General features: G+C 51.4%; 1 protein-coding gene across 1 annotated transcript; it reads left to right on the top strand.

Moving 5' to 3' along the window:
* Positions 1-15,216: 15,216 nt before the first annotated feature.
* Positions 15,217-18,704, top strand: LOC119230304 (retinol dehydrogenase 7-like). The gene is made up of 4 exons (XM_037491348.1): positions 15,217-15,529; positions 16,340-16,598; positions 17,837-18,000; positions 18,496-18,704. Exons 1-4 carry the CDS (start codon positions 15,217-15,219, stop codon positions 18,702-18,704), a joined length of 945 nt encoding a protein of 314 aa, XP_037347245.1.
* The last annotated feature ends 263 nt before the right edge of the window (positions 18,705-18,967 follow it).

Here is an 18,967-nt window from a genome sequence, read left to right as displayed (position 1 = left end):
CAGTTGTGGATTAAAGTGTCATCCTCAGGTCCATCTGCATTGCTTGGAAGCAGTGTGGCGGGATTCAGGGAGTTAGAAACCTGCAGCTTCACATTAGGAATGTCCAACAGAGCTGCTTGATATTTTCCCATTCGCCCGGCAGTCAACCAAAGTCCACCCTTCTGCTCCAGCAATGTCAAGACCTGATGTGGCACACACACAGTGATGGGCTGACCCAATGTAAACTTCTCCGCCTCGTGTAGGAGGTCACAAGTGGCAGCCACAGCACGCAAACATGGAGGCCATCCCTTAGTGGTGTGGTCCAATTGTTTGGACAGATATGCAACGGGCTGCATTTCTGGTCCCAACAATTGGATTAGTACTCCAAGGCCAACACCCTGTCTCTCATGTACATAAAGTTTGAATGGCTTCCTAAGATCTGGAAGCCCTAATGCTGGTGCTGAGATCAACTTTACTTTTATTTCATCAAAGGCCTTTTGACATTCTGAGGTCCAAGACAAAGGTTCAGAGTCCAGGCCTTTGAGAGCATCGTACAAGGGTTTTGCTATTAATCCAAAGTTAGGAATCCAAATCCTGCAAAACCCAGCCATACCCAAAAATCCACGCAACTGTCGCCGGTTGCTGGGGACTTTAAGGGCTGAAATTACTTGTTTCCTTTCTGTCATCAAGCTCCGTCTGCCTTTCCTAATTTCAAACCCCAAATACGTCACCGTTTGTTTACAGATCTGTGCCTTTTGAGGTGACACCTTATAGCCACATTCTGCCAGGTGGTTCAGTACCACTATGGTATTTTCCAGACAGGATTTGTAGTCTGGACTTGCAATCAATAAATCATCTACGTATTGCAACAAGACGCCCTGGTTTAATTGAACCTTCCTGAGATCCCTGGCCAGTATTTCCCCAAAAATAGTTGGGGAGTTCTTAAACCCCTGTGGAAGCACAGTCCAGCAATACTGGAGAGTGCTCTTGGACTTAGGGTCTTGCCACTCGAAGGCAAAAAGCGGTTGATCCTGGACATCTATTGGGATACAGAAAAAGGCATCCTTCAGGTCTAATACCGAAAACCACCCAAAGTCACCAGGTATGGCAGTTAATAAGGTGTAGGGATTAGGCACAGTGGGATGTAAATCCCGAACAATGTCATTAATGGCCCTTAAATCTTGGACAAAACGGTACTCGCCTGTATGGGGTTTCTTCACTGGCAGAATCGGAGTGTTATACGGTGAGCGACAGGGCCGAATGAGTCCAGATTGAAGGAACCTTTTCAATACTGGCTCAATTCCCCTCAAGGCCTCCTCCTTTAAGGGGTATTGCTTCCTCCTCGGGGTTCTGCTCCCCTCTATCACTTCTATTTTTACAGGCTCAGCATTTTTCGCACGTCCTGGGGTTCCATCAGCCCATACCCATTTACTTACTCTTTCAACAATTTCTGGAGGTAAAATTTCACCTTTCGGTGGAACATCTTGAGTAAGTAACATCTGGAACCGCAGAGCATGCTCTGGAGGCACCTGTAGGTGAAGCCTCTGATGTTTTGGTGAGAATATAATTCGTGCGTTGAACTTACTTAAAAGGTCACGACCAAGTAGAGGGATTGGACACTCTTCCATGTATAGGAAGCTATGCTGGAGCTGTGTGGTGCCTAGCCGGCACTCCAAAGGTTGCAGGAAGGCTTTTTGTTGTGGCCTTCCTGTAATCCCAGTGACTGCTGCAGTCTCTTTGCTCATTTTAGTTAATTTTGAATTCAAAACTGAGTATGTCGCTCCAGTGTCCACCAAGAAATCAATGAGACGATCCCCCACAGCGAGTGTTACCCGGGGCTCTGAGGGGGTTATTCTAATGGGCTTCTCTAGATCTAGTGGAGCCCCCGGGCACCCCTATTCTGCATCTGAACTTTCTCCATGAACTATCATTTGTCTCCTCTCCTCTGCACTTGGCTCTAGATTCCTTCTACTCTGTCTGTATTCCCTCCTATCTTCACCTGAGGCTCTACCCTGTGCTGTCATTTGTCTCCTGTCCTCTGTACTGGGCTCTCGATTCCTTCTCTGTCTGTATTCCCTGTCATCATCTGAGCCTCCACTCTGTGCTAACATTTGTCTTCTTTCCTCTCTCCTTGGTTCCTGGTTCTGTGTACTCCTTCTATATTCCCTCCTGTAACCCCTACGTGAATCATCATATCTTGGGGTTCTCTGTCTTCTATCCTGCCTTCTATAATTATTGCGTCTGCCGCTTCCCTGTAACCTGGGACAACTGTACTTCCAATGTCCCTCTTCCCTACAGAAAGCACACTGATTTCTTCCTAGGGGTTCACGTCTCTGTCCATTATTGTTTCCCTGAAACCCTGTTCTGTGTTCTCTTTGTAAGAAAACAGTCGCAGGTTTCGGTCTCCTGTCCTCTCTATTATTATAAACCCTAAATGCCAGGTCCACTACCTGGGACGGACTCATCTCTGTGACGCCGTCCACCTTAGCTAACTTTTTCTTTATGTCTGGGGCACTATGGGTAATGAAAGCCATAGTGATCAGACGAGCATTTTCTGGGGCATCTGGGTTTATATCCGTGTGGTTAGTGTAAGTTTGAATAATCCTCTCAAGGAACTCTGACGGATCCTCATTAGCTCCTTGCTCGAGTTCCAATATTTTGTTAAAGTTTTTTTGTTTGGGGATCCCCTGCTTCAGTCCTACCAATAAGCATTTTTTATAGAGATCCAACATCGCTGTTCCTCCATTGTTAGGGTCCCATCCAGGATCTCTCTCTGGGACAACAACCTCTGGCTCTGGGGACTGCCTATCCTGTTGGTGGAGACGGTCAGCCTCCTCCCTGGCTTTCCTGAATACCATCCTCTGCTCATCCAGCGTTAATAAAGTATGCAGCATGGACTGTATATCTGCCCAGTTAGGGCGGTGGGAGACAAAGATAGAGGCAAACAAGTTCGCCATCCTCTGAGGAGCCTGCCGGTACGAGGGAACAGAGCTCCTCCAATTTAGGAGGTCCGCAGTACTGAACGGATGGTGCGACCAAAAGTACCCAGCAGGTCTCCCATGTTCATTTAAGCCACCCATTGGCATCTGGCGAAGGGGAAACTGCCCTGCCTCAGGTTGATCCTTCCTGCCAAAATGGGTGCCGAGTCTAGTGTGGGGAGGGGACGCCATTTTAGTGTCCTCCCCAGAGGGCAGTGGAGGCTGTGCAGCCTCAGGGGTCTGCACGGGAGGGGCTTTGTCACGTGGAAGAGGATTTTGTCCTCGTGTATTTAAAGTATTTAAAATATGATGCTCCTCCTCTTCTAACTCTGCTCGCTGGCTGTCCTCATGGAAAGGGGAAGGTCTATCCTTTCTCTGCACCATAGCCTAGCCTTCGCCTCCGCCATATCTAATTTATGGAGGGCGGCCTGCATCTGGTCCTGCATACCTTTAAAAGCTGACTCAAAAGTCCGATTTTGTTGTTGCACTTGATACAGCATGCTTTGATAAGCTGACTCAAAAACATTACGATTTTCATCCCTTATACTCTTAATAGTTAAATCAAAAACCTGATTTAGTTGTTGTATGGCCACGTTAAAAGCCTGAATTTGTTGTTGCACATTCTCAGTATGTGAAGTAGAACTTCTACCTCTCACAGAAACAAGAATGTAGCAAACTGCGCTTACACATATTACCAAAAAACCACCCAGAAGCACAGTCTGTAAAGGGATGGCTTGTAAACCACCCATGTATGTATACAATAGTAAAATCACATGCCATACACCAGGCTTCATCAAATTATTTATATTAATGAAACTGGTGGTGATATTTAATGGAAGAAGGCTGCTCAAATTCAAGGCCGGAAGGAAACTGAAAGAACTCAGGCTAGGGATGAAACTGTATAGGCTCATGGTTGAGGCCATATTTGAGTCAAAACACACCCACAAGGGCTGTACGCACAGGGAAAAAAACAGACTTTTCAGGACTAGAGACAAATATTATACTGCTAGTCCTGCGGAACTAGTGCGCTTATGGTGACCAACGCAAGGAATGTTACTTTGGGCTGGTCAACCGCGGGTGTAACTTGGAACCACGCTGGGCGCCAAACTGTTGTAGAGCAACCCCGATACAAAACGGGGTGCCTGACTGTGGGTCCTCACCCGCGCGCTTAAAAGGACTTATCAATGCTCTACTGCAGGCACACGTGAAAGGTTAATAAAAGGTTTATTTACAACGGAAAGGGAAATGAGGAAATGTACAGCTCTGGGAGAAAAGTGGGAGACAAAGTTTTAAATGCGTCCTACCCGATCCGCCGATCAGGAATCCCAAAATGGCGCTCTGAGAGCTGGCCGCCAGCCAGGAGCCGTGAAGCCAGGAGGCGAGCGATCGCGAGCCAGAGAGCGAGCAAGGCCCACGTGTTTGGTTTTTATATCCAACCTGGCTGCCCAACTCCACCCTCAGGTCCCAGCCACCCTCCCCTTGGTGGTGATGGGATTTGTCTTTCCCAATGTCCTGATGGCTTTAGTCTGGAGTGGGGGTGGAGTCCACAAAGCCTGTATGAGATTATCTCAGGACATCCTTTCCCCCTAACAACAGCACTGGGGACAGGGCGTCTGCCGCGTGTCACCCTCTGAGACCTGCTCTGCGTGAGTCCAGTCAGCAACACTCCATTGCTCCCCCCCCACTTTCTTTGCCTGAGGTGAGATACCCCTGTGCTGCCCACAATGCCTTTTGCCCCCAGGAAACTGCTTTGCAGGAAGAAAACTTACACTTTTCCTTCTCATCCTGGAGAGGGTGACAGTGACTAAGTCTGTCAGGGGTGGAATTGTGTGCGGAGCCAGCTGAGGCCACCCAGCTCCAGAGAGGTGTGACTGTAAACTTGTCTTGACCCATCATGGAGTCCGTCCCGTGCCCCTGAGCCCAGGAACACCAGGGTCCCGTGGGCTGGCACTCATGTAAGCAGAAGCAGCTCCGACCTGACCCAGAGCAGGGTGGGCTGTGCTGCTCAGCGTGGCTGTGGCCACTGGGGGCCACGTGGGGCACAGGCAGCAGAGCGCATCGAGAGGAGGGGCCTGCCTGCAGCGATGTTTTTTTGGGGGCAGGAGCTGAGATTTTCGAGGGCTTTTGTCACCACTTGTGAAAAGCTTAAAGAATGGACTTGGACAGAAAAGAGCTCCAGAAAGACTCTAATAAGGACGAAAGTGAATACTCCACGCCGGAGCACCTGATGCCAGGCGGCAGGCCTGGACTTCCCGACTGAGGACGTCGGACTCTCCCTGCGGCCTGTCCGCGTCTGTCCCCTGCACGGCCGTGTGGGATGAAGATAAGTTTGGGGGCTATGGAGAGTGGAGGTGACCACCAGCCTGACCCACCTACCTCAGGTGCCACCTCAGCTGACCTTGGCTTGGGGGTGCCCTCAGCAGGGTCCTTACAGGACACAGTGATCAATTTTTTTTTTTTAATCTTAAAACTGGATTTCCATGGATTATTTTTGCATTAAAAGGAAGTTGAAAACTACCCGTGCCCGGTGATTAGCAACATGACCTCAGGGGACACTGGGGTGTGAGTCTATGTGAGGAAGAGTCAGGTGCCTTCACAGAGGCCAAGGGTGAGTAGATGGATGAGGAGACTTTGAAGAGGGAGTCCGATCACCCCCTGCTTCACACAAGTGCGGGGCGTGTGTTTCCAATCCAGGATTTCTCCAGTGCGCTGAGGTCACCAGAGTAGGCAGAAGGATGGTTGCACAAGGGGAGCTGGCTAAGGGACTGGCAGGCCCCAGACCTTCCCTGGGGAACACTATACTGTCCCCAGCAGCAAGGTCTGTGTGCTCAGCTCTCTGCTGTTTCTTTCTTTTTTTTTTTTTTTAAAGATTTATTTATTTATGCATCCGAGAACTGGGGTACAGGCAAGAGATGTGGGGTGGTGAGAGGATTCCCCAGATTCTGTTCCCCAGAGCGGGGAACAGAACAGGCAGACTGACTGAAATACACTGCTGAGGGGAGCAGTAGGTGTGACAGGAGAGGTCTACTGTGCTATGTGTGTCACTCCCTGGCCAGTCAGGGATCGAATTCATGCTGCAGAGGCTGCAGATTTCTTCATAGTGCGGTGCTTAATCCCTTGCACCACCAGAGAAGCCCTCTGCTGCTTCTTTAGAGGCCTTCCTCCATCCTCTGCCATCCCCCAGTTTCCCCAGCCCAGATCCCCTCCCCTCACCCTTCAGTGCAGACCCTGCCTTGGACAGCCAATGACGTTCTCAGCTATTAACGAAGACTCAGAGTCTAAATCAATTTGCAGCAGGGGGAGGGTGGGGAGAGCCATTGAGATCAGCTTTGACTCTCACTCTCCAGCCCAAGCTTTTATTTTATTTATTTTTTAAAGATTTATTTTTTTATTTATACAAGAAACGGGGTACAGGCCAGATGCACGGGAGGGTGAGAGGACTCACCAGAGACAGAGTGTGGAACAGAACAGGCAGACTGACGAAGCACACTGCTGAGGGGAGCAGCAGGCGAGACAGGAGCGATCTGCTCGCCATGTGGGTTGCTCCGAGGCCGGCGGGGATCGAACTGGCACTGCAGAAGCTGCGGACAGCTGCACAGTGCTGCGCTCAACCACCTGCACCACAGAGAGGCCCAGCCCAAGCTTTTATTAAAGATACGAACAAAGGGGACCTCCCCGGTGGCGCAGCTGTTGAGTGCTGGCTTGTGAAGCTGCCCGCAGCCTCTGCCGCGCCGGTTCGATCCCCGGCCGCCGGGTGAGGGTCCCACATGGCGCGAGGACCTCTCCTGCCGCCCGCTGCTCCCCTCAGCAGTGTGCTTAGTCAGTCTGCCTGTTCTGTTCCCTGCTCTGGCTCTGGTGAATTCTCTCACCCTCCCGCGCTTCTGACTGTACCCAGTGCATGTATAAATAAATAAGTAAATCTTAAAAAAAAAAAAAGATATGAACAAAGGGACAAGAAACTAGCACCCAGTTGTGTTTCTGCTTATACAGATTAATGTTATTGCTGGAACAAGCTTTTCAGTGAGTAGGGAACATGCACACAAGCCCGCAAGTCCTCAGAGCACAGGAGTCAGTTGTGGAAGAAGTTCTGTTTGCAGAATTCTAACATCCTGGAATCCTCATGCAGAGTAAGCAGGTGCTCTCCACAAACTCCAGCTCCCTGCAGGGCATCAGGCTCCCAACAAGACCCTAGTCTTTTGTTTTCTACCAACTTTTATTGAGCACCTACTGTGTGTTGTGCAGTTATACCTCGAGTTACCCAGTGCTCCTGAGGTCCTGACTCAACGTCTTCGTGTTGTGATGTTCTGAGTCTCATTCAACAGGGAAAGTCTTGGCAGAAAGACATAGATTCCTGGGTTGAGTGAAGCAGAAGTTGGGAAGCACCTCAGCTGTGTCTTAGTTTTCCTCTCAGTTTAAAATTGAGGACGTGGAAACTTTAGGGGAACCTTCTGTGGAATAATATCAGTGTTTTTCATAAACAGAAGGTGAGCTCCGATATTTCAGGGCCATTTCTCCTCAAACCTGCACTGAGATTTGGTAGAAGGCAAGGGAGTGGCGAAGACCCAAAGGTGGCCGGGAGGGTCCTTGAAGACAGTCAAGTCCTTCAAAGCTCTGGCATCAGCCCCTGGATTCTTTCTTTCTTTTTTTAAAGATTTATTTATTTATGCATACAGGAGCTGAGGGACAGGCCAGAGGCGCGGTGGGTGAGAGGATTCACCAGAGACAGAGCGGGGAACAGAACAGGCAGACGGACAAAATACACTGCTGAGGGGAGCAGCGGGTGAACCAGGAGAGGTCTGCTGGGCCATGTGGGTGGCTCCCTGGCTGGGGATCAACCTTGTGCTGCAGTGGCTGCGGACAGCTTCACAGTGCTGAGACTTAACCCCTTGTGCCGCCAGGAGGCCCCAGCCCCTGAATTCTAATCAGGTCTCTCAGTTAGAAAACAAGAACTTCATGTTCTGGTCTTCTGATTTTTATGTAATTTACAAACACTCAGAGCCAGACCTACCAACCGCAGGAAACAAAGAACTGCTGAGTCACTTTACAGTCTCAGGGTTGTGGTTGGAAAGAGGTTTGGACTCGCCCCAGGAGTCCTCCCCAGACATCCCTCATCTGTGAGGTTACTATCCTGGGCCTCCTTGCTGGGTCGACCCCGGAAGCAGCTGTAATGAGATGGCACCTATGACCCAAAGTGTGGACGGTGATCAGGGTGCTAACGTTTCCCGGGGGAGATGCAAGGACACTGAGAACCCAGGCCAAGTCCTGACCTGCCCTCAGCCAACCCCACGCCTCCTGCTCCCAGGCTTCCTTTCTTGGGTGGGAGCAGGTCCAGGAGAAGCACCTGCACAGGGTTGGAACTAGCCCCTGAGGCCCAGGGATATTCCACCGGGAAGCTGCCCTCATCCCTCTTCTCTGATCTGGCCTTTTCTGAGGATAAAGTTGGTGAGTCCCTGCTTGCAATCACGCCTGCTCCAGATGCCACCCCCAGTACCTGGAGGTGGGGCGTGTGGATTTAGAGTTCCCACTGCAAGTGGTGGGGGTTGCATGGCTGTGGGGCTGGAAAGAGCTTGCACCTTCCTCCCCACTCTGTGCCTTACAGTCCCCTCTCACCTCTTTGGCCTCTCCCCTTCAGAAAATCCCTGTGGGGTGGAGAGGGTGGAATAAGCTACTGACTGCGCTGAGCCTCCACTAGGGGCCTATTTCTTAGCCCAGAATATAAACCCCCAGTTTGTCCTACATTCTTTAGAAAGTGCAGCCATGTAAATTCCCTGTACATATGTTATCAAAATTACCTTTTTCTCCGACTGATCTGTCTCCTCCAGCTTGAGAAGAGCCCACAGGAGCGGAGGAATGTTCCCCTGCAGGCCAACACTTGTCCGCATCACAGCTGTTCACACAACGGTGCAGACTTGGGGTTAGACTCTCACCGCGATGGCCAGGCCATCGGAAAAGACGGCTCTGGCCTGGTTCCCCCAGCCTGGGGCTCCCCCTTTATTTCTGCTCCTTTCCTCCTCAATAAACTTTTTCTTTCTCTAAACAAATCTGCCTCTCCGCTTGCTTGCCAGACACCAAGAGCCATTTGGCTTTTTTACCCCCAAGGTAGGAGAGGTGCGTGGCTAGAGCAGGGAACTAGCTGACCCTGGTGTTGATTAGGTGAGAAAGGCTTGTTTTTGCCTCTGAGCTCAGTGAATATTGTTTTGGGCAGGGATAGGGCCCTCCCGGTTTTAACTCGATTTTAATGGGAGAGCTGGACCCATAAGTCCAGACTGATGGGTCAATTTTCACAGTTACAGGCAAAATAAGGGGGCATGGGGCCTCCCTGGTGGCACAAGGGGTTAAGTCGCAACACTGTGAAGCTGTCTGCAGCCTCCGCAGCACGAGTTCCGTCCCCAGCCAGGGAGCTACCCACACGGCACAGCAGACCTCTCCTGTCTCCCCGCTGCTCCCCTCAGCAGTGGATTTCGGTCAGTCTGCCTTTCCGTTCCCCACTCTGTCTCTGGTGAATCCTCTCACCCCCACACTTCTGGCCTGTACCCCAGTTCTTGTATGCATAAATAACTAAATCTTTCAAAAAAATAAATAAGGGGGCATAAGGGAGTGGCCCGCTATTCTGGCTGGTGATCATAAAGTGAAGCACCCACCTTGGCCAAGATATCTCGGCTCAGAAGCGGGCTTGGGTGTTCAGGGATCACTAGGAAGGCGTGCAGAAAACAAAAGGAGTCCCAGAGGCACCCCAAAGTGGGGTAAAATAGCTAGTAATAGTTTTTCCAGCTACCCCCTTAACTGCCACCCATTAGATGTTATCGGTAAGGAACAAGATTGGAGGACAGAGTACATGGCCCAGTGTCCAGCAGAAAGTCCGCTGGATGGCCTCTACCTCCAGGTCGACCGCAGGCTCTGATGATGAAATCGAGAGGTCAGGGCGGTCAGAGCCTCTGGAGCCTGTCAAAGTTCAGAGCCACCGGCCCTGGTTTCTGCAGCTGAGGACAGTCCCTTCTCCAGCGATTACCCTGACACTCGGGGCACGGTCTTGGAGGCAACTGCCAGCTGTCAGGAAGCCAATCTCTTGGCCGGGACACTCTCTTTGCAAATGCCCTGTGTGGCCACACTGGCAGCACCTTGCTCCTCTCGTGACTCCATCCCTCAAGTTCTAAGAATGGCCACCAGAGCCTCCGCCTTGATATGGGCCTATGGGGTGTTTTCCTTTGTCTCCCTCTGACCCCTGTGGTAAAAGACCTGGGTGGCAACAGTCAGGAGATTTGCAATGATTGGTGAGGGCCTACAGCCCATTTTTGTTATTTTTTCCTGACATCAGGGGCTGCCTGTAGCATAAATTTATCTTTTAGTAAAGTCTGGTTTTTGCGGAGCCTCCCAGTAGGTGCAAGAACCCCCCGGGGCGCTCGTCTTTTTTGTTTGTTTGTTTGTTTGTTTGTTTGTTTTTGAGTGACTTTACCTTCACGTAGTTAAGAGACTTTTGTCTGGCTGTCTCCAAACCCCTAACCACGTATTTCACAAAGTGAATTTGCAAGAACACGTGAGTGTCATCATTAAAGTTTCAGCCTGGATCTACCTAGGGAGCCGCCTGGCTCCTGCAACGTCCGGAGGATACCATCTGGTAGTCTGGGTTCAGGCAAGCCCTGTCAGGCTCTACGTGCTGCTAAAGCGACCTGTTGGTAGGCCTGCTGGTCACATAGAATTTGTTGGTTTAAATCTGACCGTGCATCACCACCTGTGGGTTGTTCAGAAGAAATATTGATGCTATTTTGCTGATTAATCCTGGCTTGTTCTTGAGCAGAGTCTCCCAAACTCACCCCCTGCTGGAGGCATGCCCCCGCCACCCCATCACACTCGCTACTGCCAGCACGTCCCAATCAGAAGGAGGCAGCCAAATTTACTGGAAATTATCTAGAATAGCCCCAGTGAAAGTGTAACAGGGTGGTCCCCAGGAAAGGGGGAGGTTCCAGGTTCCCTGCCCCACCCAAGGGAGGGTGGAGCTGAGCAGGAAGAGGAGAAGCTGGAGAAGAGACTAAGGAAGGAAGCAGGATGGAGCCAGGAGACCTGGAGGAGGCGCATGGAGCCTAGACACACGTGAAGAAACTGCGCTTGTCTTTTGGTCGTGGACTGGGTGACGCGGATGTGGGTGAGACCCGTGGGGAGGTGACCATGGCAGCTTTTATCTTGATGTTGATTTTGCTCTTTTCCTTCCGGGCTTGTCTGGTTGTTTGTGACCCTTTGCTGTGGGTCCCCACTGGAAGATGCTTTAGACTTGGGGCAGGCTTTGGGGCCTTGCTCTGGGCCAATCCTATTTGGATGGACTTTTACCCACGAGGGGACGGGTAACTTTGGGTGCTTCATTTAGAAACTAGACTCTTTGCCTTACCTGTATTGTTTCCTAGTTTTATTAAAGTTCCTTCCCATTAAAGTCTTATATGTTTTGTGCTGATGCGGCGGATGGCAGAACCCATTTAAAATAGACAGGTTTGCGGGGCTTGGGCTGCCCCCCTCCCTGTCCTATAACAAAAGGGGCCTGGCCCCCATTCTCCCGAACACTGTCTCTTCGTGATTTTTAAAGTTGGAGGTCAAAAGATTGATGTTGCCGTAGCACTTACTCAGGGCTATTAGGATCGGGCATTTCCTGTACCGGAAAAGCCATCCACACAGAAGCTGATTCTGGGTCTTCTGCAAAAAGTGTCTTTTGGGATGGTCTCACTCACAGCAGGAATTTAGAAAGCCTAAATCAGAGACCAGGAAAAAGACTAATCAATGCAAAGTAAAAATCAAAATCAACAAGCAACTATAAACCAGAGACACACTACGCAGGTGGGGGGGAGGGGCGGGGAAGGGAAGGACTAGAGTCAATATAAAGGGGGGGGGTGCAATTGTATGGGGAATATAAACAAAATGAAAATGCATGCATTGTGCAAAGATGAAAAAGATGTAAGAATTATATAAAATAAAATATTTAAATTAAAAAAAATGTGTCTTGTTCTTTCACAGATTTGGCTGAAGGAGTTGCACCCACAGCTGATTCCTGCAGAAATGGATTATTCTGGGACCATTGATCTTTAGGGCTGTTATAGGACAGGGAGAGGGGCAGCCCAAACCCTGCAAACCTGCCTATTCTAAATGGGTTCTGCCATCCGCCGCATCAACACAAAACATATGACACTTTAATGGGAAGGAACTTTAATAAAAACTAGGAAACAATACAGGTAAGGCAAAGAGTCTAGTTTCTAAGTGAAGCACCCAAAGTGACCCGTCCCCTCGTGGGTAAAAGTCCATCCAAATGGGATCGGCCCAGAGCAAGGCCCCAAAGCCTGCTACAAGTCTAAAGCATCTTCCAGTGGGGACCCACAGAAAAGGGTCACAAACAACTGGACAAGCCCGGAAGGAAAAGAGCAAAATCAACATCAAGATAAAAGCTGCCATGGTCACCTCCCCACGGGTCTCACCCACATCTGTGTCACCTAGTCCACGACCAAAAGACAAGCGCAGTTTCTTCACGTGTCTCTAGGCTCCATGCGCCTCCTCCAGGTCTCCTGGCTCCATCCTGCTTCCTTCCTTCCTCAGTCTCTTCTGCAGCTTCTCCTCTTCCTGCTCAGCTCCACCCTCCCTTGGGTGGGGCAGGGAACCTGGAACTTCCCCCTTTCCTGGGGACCACCCTGTTACAGGGCTTTAACTTTCAGGGCAATTTTCCCTGTCATTGAGTGGTCCTGAACGTATCGGAGGCTGAGGAAGATCAGGTACCTCCTATTTATGTCTAGTTTCCTCTCTTAAAGTTTCCTGGGAGGGTTCCAGAGTCGTTTGTTGCTGCACCTCCCCCTGCAGTGACCTTTGGGGTTAACCGTCCCTAGGTCCGGCTGGGCAACCAGCGCCCAGGGGGAGAACAGCATAACACCCTGAAGCAGAAGAAGCACAGCGGAAGTTCCCTGAAAAGACAGAAGCTTATCAAAAGATAACGACCACCAGGAACCACTACAAGAATGCAAAAAAACTTATCCCCCTAGAACTACAAACTTTAATCCCTTATTTGTCTTTCTAAACTTCCTTCTTTCTTCTATAAAAGTCATTGCTTGTTATGTAGATCACCTCCCTGTTGGTGATAGACTGAGCCCATGAGCAAGCTGATTTCATTGATATTCATTGTCCCTGTTCTTTTGGAAAACATATATATACTGGTCACAAACTCAAAGAAAATTACACTCAGATTTTCACTCTTGAAGTGTGTTTGTTTGTCATTTCTTTCACCGACGCCCTGACCACCCTGCACGCTTCTCTCAACCCTGAGGTGGCCTCATCGTCTACTGCTGTGCTGGTCCGCGGCAGTTTGTACCAAAGTTCATGTCAAAAAAACAATAGTAGGGATTTTCATGCCTTGTTTTTGATGCCTTTTCAAAGTTTCACCCATTCGTTGCCAAGTTTCTACACCAAAACACCTTCATCTGGGCCCCACGAAGAGGTCTGAAGGACCCAATGTGACAGCTCATTGACGCTGTCGGTGGAGACGGTGGCTCCACTCTGTTCTAAAGGGCATTTTCAGAGAGTTATATAATGATGATGAGACAAATTTTGCCCCATTTGTTACCCAACCTTAGATAATCCCTTCTTAGTCGCAACCCATAACTATAGAGATTAGCTAGAGAACACACTTACCACACACACCTTCCTTGAGGTTCCAGGGTTCATGTCCCTGTCCAAGCGCCACTGCCATGGTCAGGACAGCCGGTGAAGTTCTCTGCCATTAATGAAGACTCAGAGTCTAAATGAATTTGCAGCAGGGGGAGGCCAGGAGAGCCGTTGAGAGCAGCTCTGCCTCTCACTCTCCCAGCCCAAGATTTTATTAAAGATACGAACAAAGGGACAAGAAAATAGCACCCAAGGGCCTCCCTGGTGGTGCAGGTGGTTGAACGCAGCACTGTGCAGCTGTCCGCAGCTTCTGCAGTGCCAGTTCGATCCCCGCCGGCCTCGGAGCAACCCACATGGCGAGCAGATCGCTCCTGTCTCGCCCGCTGCTCCCCTCAGCAGTGTGCTTCGTCAGTCTGCCTGTTCTGTTCCCCACTCTGTCTCTGGTGAATCCTCTCACCCTCCCATGCATCTGGCCTGTACCCCGGTTCTTGTATAAATAAAAATAAATCTTAAAAAAAAAAAAAAAACAGAAAATAGCCCCCAATTGTGTTTCTGCTCATAAAAGATTAATAAGTTACTGCAGAAAACAAGCTTTTCAGTGAGTAGGGAACATGCGCATAAGCCCGCATGTCCTCAGAGCATAGGAGTCAGTTCTGGAAGAAGTTCTTTTTGCAGAATTCTAAGGTCCTGGAATCCGCATGCAGAGTAAGCAAGCGCTCTCCACAAACTCCAGCTCCCTGCAGGGCAGCAGGCCCACAACATATGGCCACCGTGATGCCAGCTGAACTACTGCCCTTCCCCATAAAGGGTCTTGGCGCTTCCGGCTCGGGTGAGGTGAGACACACAGCCCTGCTCTAGTTCAGCCTCTCTGCCTCTGGAGTCTCAGGGTCTGAGGTTCGGGTCAGATGTGGCTTGGGCAGGGGAGGCCTCGATTGGGGCCAGAGGACAATGCCAGCTTCACAGCACTGGGGACAGGGCGTCTGCCCGCGTGTCGCCCTTGAGACCTGCTCTGTGTGAGTCCGGCCAGCAACACTCTGTTGCTCCCTTCTCTTCTTTGCCTGAGGTGAGACACCCCTTTGATACTCACAATGCCTTTTGCCCCCAGGAAACGGCTTTTCAGGAAGAAAACTTACACTTTTACTTCTACTGCTGGAGAGGGTGACAGTGACTAAGTCTGTCAGGGCTGGAATTGTTTGCAGAGGCTGCTGAGGACACCCAGCTCCAGAGAGGGTTGACTATGTCCTGATTGAAAGCGTCAGGAAGACCAAAGTCCAGCGTTGTTGGCAGAAAAGTAAGTAGAAGCAGTTCTGACCTGGACCCACAGCAGAGTGGCCTGTGTCGCTCAGTGTGGCTGTGGCCGCTGGTGACCACACGGGACAACACAGGTGGTGTGGGGAGGTGGGAGGTGCTGCTGGCAGTGATGTTTATCTTAGAGAAGGACTTGGGGTTTTCAGGGTTATCAGAGCTCCCAAAGTAGTCCAGAGAAGACTGGGCATTTAATAAAATTCCAAGCACAGTAACTGGGACAGTAATTGAAAACTCCATTCCAACAGACTAGAGGCACAGACGTCCAGATTGAGGACTTTGGATTCTTCTCTCACTGCTTTCTGTCTGCGTCTGTCCCCGCGTGGCCATGTGGCTGTACCTGCTGGCCCTCATGGGCCTGTACTACCTTCTGCGCTGGTACCGGGAGAGGCAGGTGGTGAGCAACCTCTCAGACAAGTATGTCTTCATCACGGGCTGTGACTCGGGCTTCGGGAACCTGCTGGCCAGGCAGCTGGACCAGCGGGGCTTGAGGGTGCTGGCTGCGTGTCTGACGGAGCAGGGGGCAGACAAGCTGAGGGCCCTGGCATCAAGCAGGCTGGAGACCGTGCTTCTGGATGTCACCAAGACAGAGAGCATCGCTGCGGCCACCCAGTGGGTGAAGGAGCGCACAGGGCACAGAGGTAGCACCCACTTCCCAAGTCCTTTCTCTCTCTGTGAAGGGGAGCCCCTTTGTCTGCTGCATGGGGTGTCCCAGTCTGCTTTCAGGTCCAGAAGTCCCAGCAGCTGTCCTCACCTCACCCAGCAGGGAGCATGAGCCTCTTTTCTGTCCATTGCCCCTGAGCTCCCCGCCTGGGCCCTGGAGCATGGGGAGGGTTTGGCCCCATGTGATTGGCTCTGGCAAGTCCCTGCATGTGGGGTCCTTCCACACCCCGCAGACATGATGCCTGGGGATGGTCAGGACCCTTTGGAGGAGCAGGGCATGCTGGCTTGGAGGATTTCATGTCCTGTGGTCTGAGCACTCTATGGGATCTTGCTGGTGACAGTGACCATCCCACAGGGAGTGAGCACCCCGATCTCACAGGACAGCCCTCAGGACTTCCCAAGGAGCTAAAGCACTCGCACAGGCCTGTGGCCTATGCACTGTTGTTTCTTCCCTCTCCCTCGCCATCCGCCCTCTCCTTCCCCCGCACCCATGCATGTGCTTGCGCACCCCCTGCAGAGGCTGTGCAGAAAATCTGAAGTGCAGGACGAATTTGTCATGACTATGAGGCCTCGCCTGTGTGGAAGCCCAGGTCTTTGGGCCTAAGTGGTGTCCTCCATCAACTCGGGGGTCTACTCTTCCCTTCGGCAGGCAGCCTGTTGTCTCTGCTCTACCCTCTCCCCGTGCTGCCTGCCCACGGTCCCCCCTGGATGGAGGGTGAGTGGGGACTACAGCGGGGACTCCTTCAGGGCACAGCTCAGAGGTGCTCTCTCTCCCCCTCTGTGTCCAGGACTCTGGGGCCTGGTCAATAATGCTGGCATCGCTGTGCCCGTGGCCCCGAATGAGTGGCTGAGCAAAGAGGACTTCATGAAGGTCCTGGACGTGAACCTGCTGGGGGTGATCGAGGTGACCCTGAGCCTGCTGCCCCTAGTGAGGAAGGCGAGGGGCCGCGTGGTCAATGTCTCCAGTGTCCTGGGCCGTGTTTCCACTATTGGAGGGGGCTACTGCATCTCCAAGTTTGGCCTCGAGGCCTTCTCGGACTCCCTCAGGTACTGCATACCCAGAGCCCTCGCTCTGTCCTCCTGTGTCCTGGCCTCCAGGGAGCCTGGTCCTGGGATTCATCACAGACGGAGGCTCTTCCTTCTAGATCCCTCTCTTGCTTGTCCTACTCTCTGAGAGCTCCTTTCTCTGTTCCGGTGTCAGGGTAGGTCCCAGCCCCATACAGTCTTTTTCCATACCTCTCTGCCCTGGACCTGGGCCAAGTCAGAAAGTGTCTGAGCAGAATCGGAACCTAAATGGCTGCTCACACGCATGCACGTCCCTGTGATGTTCCGCTCCAGAGACCTTGAGGTGGGTGCACAGCATTTGACTCTGTTCCGTGGATACTCTGGTGAATGTCTTTGAGCACACAAAGGGTGTAAGTGTCAGATAAGACAATGTATCTTCTGGCCAAAAGTTCTGACCATGGGGAGGGGCAGAAGAGAAGCAGTGATCCCATCCCATGTGCCTGTGACCTTGTAGCCATGGTGACGAGGCATCCGTTGTTGTTTTTTTTTATGGGAGTCCTGGCGACAGGCGTGAGCTAAAGGTTGAAGAACTGAGATGTGGGCCTAGCAGCCCCGCAGAGTAGGATGGGGAGGCCTCCTTGTCGGAGCTGCGGTCAACACAGCGAGTGACGGCTGTGCCTTTGCTGAGGCGTCAGCTGTTTGCAAGGCCTGTTCCAGGGCCCTCTGGCAGGTGGCCATGGTTGACCTCTATAGGATGCATTCGGGGCACACTGGGCCTTCATGGAATAGGGCTGGATCCCAAGGCAGAGACACACCAGCAGAATTATCGTTTGATGAACGGCAGAGAACCCACTGGCTGGAGGGCAAAGGATGGCGTTATGTGGAGACACTGAGCTCTCAGGCAGACAGATGCTCCGAAGGGAAGTTAAGAGGCTCATGTGACAGAGGTCAGGGTCTTGACTAGAGCAGCAAGAGAGGGAGCTGATGATGGAGTGGAGGAAAGATAAAATGCTCACAGGGTGGTGATGGTATGGGGTAGGGGAGACAGGAGGTAGCTTTAAGTGGTCCTTGGTAGCAGTGGGGAGGATTTAGGGAGAATAGTTTTGCGTATGTAGATATTTGTAAAAATGTACAAACCTTCTACAGAGACCAAGTCATCTGGCAATTCTTTTATCCATGTGCTTTGACACTCCAATTTTTGAGTTTATCCCCCCTGAATCTTGTGTTAGGGTAGTTGGTCAAGACCTCTGCTCTTGACCCCTCTGTCTATGTGCCTGCAGGAGGGAGCTCTCCTTCTTTGGGGTGAAGGTGGCTATCATCGAGCCTGGTTACTTCAAGACAAGCATGAACAACACTGCCATCATGTCTCAGAACCTCCGGAACATATGGGATCAGACCAGCCCAGAGGTCAAGGAGATCTATGGGGAGAAGTCTCTGGCATCCTGTGAGTGAGCTGTGGGCCATGGGGCGAGAAGCAAACCATTGTGGAAGCTGGGTCCCTCTTTAGTGTCTCCTCCTGTCTCAGGTCCATGTCCAGGTCTGACTCCCCACACAGTTGAACATTTAAATCCACAAACCTGTTCTCAGAATCCAGGCTTGAGATCTGGGGACACAGTCTCATGGGAATCCCTCGTGATCTGGGGAGGAACTGTAGCCAAAGAGGGCGCTCCCTGGGCTCCTGGTAAACTACCACAGAGCAGCTGCTGTCAGTGCTCCCGTGTCTAGTGTCAGGAGACAGCGTGTGCCGCACACACATCCCAGAGGAGCGCCCGATGGTCCAACTGTGGACACTGGCAGAGTAAGAATTGCCAGAGACTCCACGGCCATGACCTGGAGTGTGAAATAGGGCTGATTCAGCAAGCCTAGGAAGAGACTGATTTCAGGTGATTGTAAAGGGAAGATTAGAAGCAAGAATATATTGCATTGGCTTTTTGGACAGACTTCAAAGCGATAGAAGATCTGCCATCAAAGTTGAGTGGGGATCTGTCCTTGGTGACGGACTGCATGGAGCACGCCCTGACCGCCTGCCACCCCCGTACCCGATACTCCGCTGGCTGGGAAGCCAAGTTCATCTTCATCCCTATGAGCTACTTGCCGACCTTTCTGGTGGACGCCATGTTGGCCTGGCTCTTCCCAAGTCACTCTTAGGCTCTGTAGCCCAGACTGCCGTGGATTATAGCATGAGGTGGGGACTGTGTGCGGAAGGGACACGTCGGGGGGTGGGGTGGGGTGGAAGCAGTGAAGAGTGTGGTTCTCAGACCACTAGGAAAACTACATCACCTTCTCACAGAGTCCCCTGGGTGCTCCTGGGACACATTACATGGGATTGTGGACGAGGTTTCCAAGGAAGAGCAAAGTTTTGTGGCTGAGGAGCTGGCACGTAACAGCATATTCCTTGTCCAGTTCCCTGA

This window comes from Talpa occidentalis, unplaced genomic scaffold (assembly GCF_014898055.3).
Source record: "Talpa occidentalis isolate TD23 unplaced genomic scaffold, MPIMG_talOcc4v2.1 talOcc4.626, whole genome shotgun sequence".
Classification (NCBI taxonomy): domain Eukaryota; kingdom Metazoa; phylum Chordata; class Mammalia; order Eulipotyphla; family Talpidae; genus Talpa; species Talpa occidentalis.
The sequence above is the reverse complement of the archived record's forward strand: the minus strand, read 5'-3'. Positions and strand labels throughout refer to the sequence as shown.